At 41.3% G+C, this 6,365-nt stretch overlaps 1 protein-coding gene across 1 annotated transcript in view; it reads right to left on the bottom strand.

Moving 5' to 3' along the window:
- LARS1 (leucyl-tRNA synthetase 1) overlaps nt 1–5,950 on the bottom strand; it is a 76,692-nt gene extending 70,742 nt beyond the window's left edge. The window contains exon 1 of the mRNA XM_007079964.3: nt 5,772–5,950. Coding sequence (XP_007080026.1) covers nt 5,772–5,777 — 6 coding nt within the window. The 5' untranslated portion in view covers nt 5,778–5,950. The remainder of the gene's footprint in view (nt 1–5,771) is intronic.
- Nucleotides 5,951–6,365: the final 415 nt, after the last annotated feature.

Consider the following 6,365-nt stretch of genomic DNA (forward strand, 5'->3'; position numbering starts at 1 on the left):
TCTAGCCATGTCCTAGCTGCCACCACTTACTAGCTGTAGAACCTTAGACAAATTCCTTAAGCTTTCTAAGCTTCTATTTCTTTATCTTTAAATGAGAATAAAAATTATACTAACATTATAGTATTAGTATGAAAATTAAAAGAGTTAAGGGGCTCCTAGGTGTCTCGGTTAAGTGTTTGACTTTGGCTCAGGTCATGATCTCACAGTTTGTGAGTTCGAGCCCCACATTGGGCTGTGTGCTGACAGCTCAGAGTCTGGAACCTGCTTCAGATTCTGTGTCTCCCTCTCTCTCTGCCCCTCCCCCACTTATGCTGTCTCTCTCTCAAAAATAAACAAACATTAAAAAGAAAGAGTTAATACAGACAAAGGACTTAACCTTGGGCTGGACCCATGGTAAATGCACGATAATGTTAACCAATATCACAAAGAGACATCTAGACATCATGTGATTTTATTAGGTATGAAAATGGCATTGGGATTATGTTTTAAGAGAAGTTATCATTACATTAAAAAATATTAAAATATGTATCGATGTAAAAACTTATACTAAACTATGTCAAATATGTATGTACAGTGCCTGGAATCTGCTTAAAATGAATCCTGAGGGGTGGAGGGGCAGGGTCCCAGGAAGGGATATATGAAACAAAATAGTCCTGAACTGCCAATTATTGAAGTTGGGTGATGGGTACACGGAAGTACATAATACTATTATCTCTATATTGCTGACTATTTAAATTTTCCAAATGAAAGTTTAAAAACAATATTTTTTTTAGATTGGCTATTATGTTCATTATATCACATCCCCAGATCCCCTCTAAAAGTCTGATATGTAACTAGAAGAGATTAAAACTGTCAAAAGCTTGGGCGCTTGGGTGGCTTCATCATTTAAGTGTCCAACTCTTGGTTTCAGCTCAGGTCATAATCTAATGGCTTGACCTTGAGCCGCTGGTTGGGATTCTGTCTCCGTCCCTCTCTACCTCTCTCTCCCACTCGAGATCTCTCTCTCTCTCTCATTCTCACTCTCTCCCTCTCTCTCAAAAATACACAAATAAAAATTTTAAATACACAAAAATAAAAATAGAACTGTCAAAAGCTCTAAAAAATAAATACTATGCTGGGTGGCTCAGTTGGTTAAGCATCCAACTTCAGCTCAGGTAATGATCTCATGGTCTGTGAGTTTGAGCCCCACATCAGGCTCTGTGCTGACAGCTAAGAGCCTGGAGCCTGCTTCAGATCTGTGTCTCCCTCTCTCTCTGCCCCTCCCCAGCTTGCATTCTGTCTCTGTCTCTTTCTCTCTCTCTCAAAAATAAACATTAAACAATTTTTTTAAAATAAATACTACTCTGATATGAAGAAAATTTTAGTTTATTATTTATAAATTCAATTATAAAATAAAAACTAATATCCTATCCATGCTATCACATGTTCATTGTCTTACACACTTCATTATTGATAAGATTTCCTCTGGAAACAGAAAACTTTCTTTATGGAAGATGTTTGCAAAAGAAATTTCCTAATTTGGCAAAAGACATGAATAGACACTTCTCCAAAGAAGATATCCAGATGGCCAACCGACACATGAAAAAATGCTCCACATCACTCATCATCAGGGAAATACAAATAAAAACCACAATGAGATACCACCTCACACCTGTCAGAATGGCTATCATTAACAACTCAGGCAACAACAGATATTGGTGAGGATGCAAAGAAAGAGGATCTCTTTTGCACTGCTGGTGGGAATGCAAACTGGTGCAGCCACTCTGGAAAACAGTATGGAGGTTCCTCAAAAAACTAAAAATAGAACTACCCTACGACCCAGCAATTGCACTACTAGGTATTTATCCACGGGATACAGATGTGCTGTTTCAAAGGAACACATGCACCCCCATGTTTATAGCAGCACTATCGACAATAGCCAAAGTAAGGAAAGAGTCCAAATGTCCATCAATGGATGAATGGATAAAGATGTGGTATATCTATACAATGGAGTATTACTCGGCAATCAAAAAGAATGAAATCTTGCCATTTGCAACTACGTGGATGGAACTAGAAGCTATTATGTTAAGTGAAATTAGTCAGAGAAAGACAAAAATCACATGACTTCACTCATATGAGGACTTTAAGAGACAAAACAGATGAACATAAGGGAAGGGAAACAAAAATAATATAAAAACAGGGAGGGGGACAAAACAGAAGAGACTCATAAATATGGAGAACAAACTGAGGGTTACAGGAGGGGTTGTGGGAGGGGGGATGGGCTAAATAGGTAAGGAGCACCAAGGAATCTACTCCTGAAATCATTGTTGCACTATATGCTAACTAATTTGGATGTAAATTTTAAAATATATAAAAAATAAAACAAGTTATTAAAAAAAAAAAAAGAAATATCCTAATTAGCTTGCAATTGGGGGTAACACAATGATTAACAGAATGAACTCCAGTGTGGGACCAAATGAATTCTAATTCTTCCTCTGAGTAGACCTGATGCCTTATTTTCCCCATCAATAAAATGGGGATAAAGCACCCACTTTTATAGGGTTGTTCAGATGAAAACTTTTGTAAAACACTAATGCATGGCACAGAATAATCGGTACATTTAAAACACACAATAAAATCGGTACATTTTATTATTTTTATTGTTACTTGTTCTTTCTAAAGGGAGTTCTTACTGGATTCTTCCAATGAAACTAACTTTAATGTCAGCCCAGTACCATGACAGTGTAAAACATGAATATTTGCAGAGGCCAAGAAGTGAATAAAGTAAAACAATCAGATCTACCAGAAATATTGCCAGTTTCCTTATACAAAACATAAAAAGAATAAAAATGTACTAAAGTCTTCCAAACTGAAAAAACTCATTCCCATTAACACCAAAAAGAAGAAAAAAGAAAGAAAGACCTGCAAATTCCACATCAGCTAAGGATATCATCATGGGGGAGAGGGGTTGGTGGGGAGGCAATGAGCAACTTGGGACAGAAGAAAAAGCTCTGGACCAGGAGTCGGAAGGCATGTGTTTTCCTGGGAAGCAGGACGGCATAGTGACTGAAAAATGAATCAATCCCTTTGAGTCCTGATCACTTTCATCCTGTCCTAGTTATAAGAAATCAGACCTGTTAGGTAAGCTCTCTAAGCATGGGGTTCTTCATCTGTAAACTGCAAATAAGAGTGCCTAACTCAAATAGATTAGCGTGAACACTCAATAAGACAATTCAAATAAAATGCTAAACAAAAAGCATGACACATAAGAAATGTTAGTTATTGGTATTACTGATCCTAACTCTGCTAGAATTCCAACTCTAATAATTCCTCAACCCCAATGGGTCCTACTGATCATGACCTTTTTTCACTAATCTTTAGGCGCCTACCACCCCGTGTCCTCATTTCTGTCCCTTAAATCCATCTGTATAATTCTTCGGTTTTCCCTTTACCATTCTTGCCTGGCAAAACTCCATCCATCCGTCCCATCCAACTGCTCTGTTCCTTCACCTAGGCAGCTGAAAGTGGCAAGAGATAAGCACTCAACCATGCTGACTGGCCTCCATTTAAATTCATGTCCATTAATATCAAGTGATGCCCAGCCACACTACTAATTTCTGAAATCCACTTCGTTACTCCTTCTCCTAGACTAGTGCTTCTCAACTTTAATGTGTATACTGTGCAATACAGTAGCCACTAGCCACACATGACTTGTTAGTTTTAAAGTTATATTAAAATTCAGTCCTTCAACTGCACTAGCCACATTTCAAGGGCTCAGTTGCCCCATGTGGCTAGTGGCTCCCAAATTAGTGCAAATATAAAAAGTTCTATTGAGGGCAATGTCCTAGACAATTGTTTTATGCTTTCTCCTCTCTCCTCAATCCTCCAACAATTCCTCTTCCATCCTCATTTCTAGCTGTTAATCTTGGTTCTTAATTGAATTAGAAACCAGAAGTGAACAGAAAATTTTCACAGCCTCCCTCATCACATCTACCTACCCACATGCCTGTGTACCTATATAGTCTGTCTTCTTTCCTGTTACTATTAACCCTTCCACTGATGCACTGGATCTCATCCCTTCTGTTCTATTCAGGAACAGCACTTCAGCAATCATCCCTTTTCCTCATCAATGTTTCCTTTCTACAGGGTAATTCCCATGAGCATACAAGTATTGGTAATTTCTTCTACGTTTAAAAAAAGAAAAGAGGGGCGCCTGGGTGGCTCAGTCAGTTAAGCGGCCGACTTCGGCTCAGGTCATGATCTCGCGGTCCGTGAGTTCAAGCCCCGCGTCGGGCTCTGTGCTGACAGCTCAGAGCCTGGAGCCTGTTTCAGATTCTGTGTCTCCCTCTCTCTGACCCTCCCCCGTTCATGCTCTGTCTCTCTCTGTCTCAAAAATAAATAAACGTTAAAAAAAAAAAGTTAAAAAAAAAAATAAAAAAAGAAAAGAAAGTCCTCTTTTGACTTTCATCTATTACCCCAATTCTCTACTCTCCTTTATAAAATTCCTCAAGAGTTATCCATACGCATGATCTCCAGTCCATCTCTTCCCATTCTTTCTTGAACCCAGCAGCCTTACATGACCTACATCCATCCACCCATCAATATCCATCACATACACTATCATCATTTCCAGTATCACTGTCCTTTGGATATACAACCCTCCTTGCTTTTCTCTCAGTGTGGCTTCTGCCTAGATATCGTCTCCTCCATATAGCTGCATGGCTTGCTCCCTTACCTCCTTTTTGCCACAATGCCACCTTCTTAGAAAAGCCTTTGTTGATCACAGGTTTGTTTTTTTTTTTTAAACAAACGTTTTTTTAATCTTTATTTTTGAGAGAGAGACAGAGACAGAGTGAGAGCAGGGGAGGAACAGAGAGAGAGGGAGACGCAGAATCCGAAGCAGGCTCCAGGCTCCAAGCTGTCAGCACAGAGCCCAACGCGGGGCTGGAACCCACAAACCGTGAGATCATGACCTGAGCCGAAGTCGGATGCTTATCCGACTGAGCCACCCAGGCGCCCCTTGATCACAGTTTTAAAACTGCAACCCTACCCCACCTCACACTTAAGAGTCTCCCCTTCCTGCTCTATTTTTGTCAATAGGACTTACTGGCGCCAGACATATTTTACCAAATATTTTAGCATGTAACTCTCTCATACACACACACGTAAACACCATGAATGTAGAGATTTTTGTCTGTTTAAAAAAAGTTTTTTTTGTTAAAAGAAGGAACAAAGGGGGCGCCTGGGTGGCTCAGTGGGTTGAGCATCGACCTGGGCTCAGGTCATGATCTCACCACTCGTGAGTTCAAGCCCCACACTGGGCTCTGGGCTCTGTGGGCTCTATGCTGACAGCTCAGAGGCTGGAGCCTGCTTGGGATTCCGTGTCTCCCTCTCTCTCTTTACCCCTCCCTTGCTCATGCTCTGTCTCTGTCTCTCAAAAATATATAAACATTAAAAAAAAAACAAAACTTTTTTTTAAAGGAGGAACAAGGTTACCTACTTCCCGCTCTCCAAATGGGTTTTAGACACGTCGTGAAATTAACACACGTAACATTAAGTAGTGTGTAAAGTTAAAGATACCAGTTCCGGGCTCAACAGATAGCAAGAAAACGCGCATCCTCACAACATCCACACCTTTAATGTGGGGGTCAAGGCATTCCCTGTGTTTAGATAAGGATTTTTCCTTTCAGGACAACGGCTACCACATGGAGACCCCAGCTTCTGGCAAAAGCAAACAGATCAGCCGGGTTATAGGGCCGGGCAGAGCGGACTCTCTTCCCGGCAGAACTCACCGCCATGGCACCGCCCAACCAATTCTGCAACCCACGACAGTGACCTCGGCGATCCTCTCAAAGCAGTGATCCCAACCTTTCCCTTCCGTCTGGGGGTAGCCAGGCCTCCCAATACACTGAAGCACACACTTTACACCTGATGAGGCAATCGCCCGCTCACAGCTAACTAGTGCCTTGTGCATCCCGTAGCCCGCCGGGAATTGTAGTTTCCAGACCACTAGAGCCCAAGTCTAGCAGTCACTTATTGACTACAACTCCCATAGAGCAACAGGCTACCGGAAATTGAACCTCTAGGTCACGCGGTGGTGACACCGGTAGTGATGTCAGGGGCATGTTGAACTACAAAGTCCATGAGGCTGTTCGAAGTCGCAGATTGCCGCGAACACGCCTAAGGTCCAGTTCCCTGGCCTTCAACCTTTTCACCCCGTGGCGCTGGGTTAGGTGTCTTGTCAGGATGCCAGGTTGCAAGGTTTATTAGTCGTCAGTGACTGACGTGCTAATTATGGCTTGCATTGTGCACAGATATTTAGTGCTGTCTGTGGCATTTAACAGCCCAGAATTCAGACGTTTTATTGCCATTTATTAACAATCTCT

The sequence above is a fragment of the Panthera tigris genome, chromosome A1 (assembly GCF_018350195.1).
Source record: "Panthera tigris isolate Pti1 chromosome A1, P.tigris_Pti1_mat1.1, whole genome shotgun sequence".
NCBI classification, from domain to species: domain Eukaryota; kingdom Metazoa; phylum Chordata; class Mammalia; order Carnivora; family Felidae; genus Panthera; species Panthera tigris.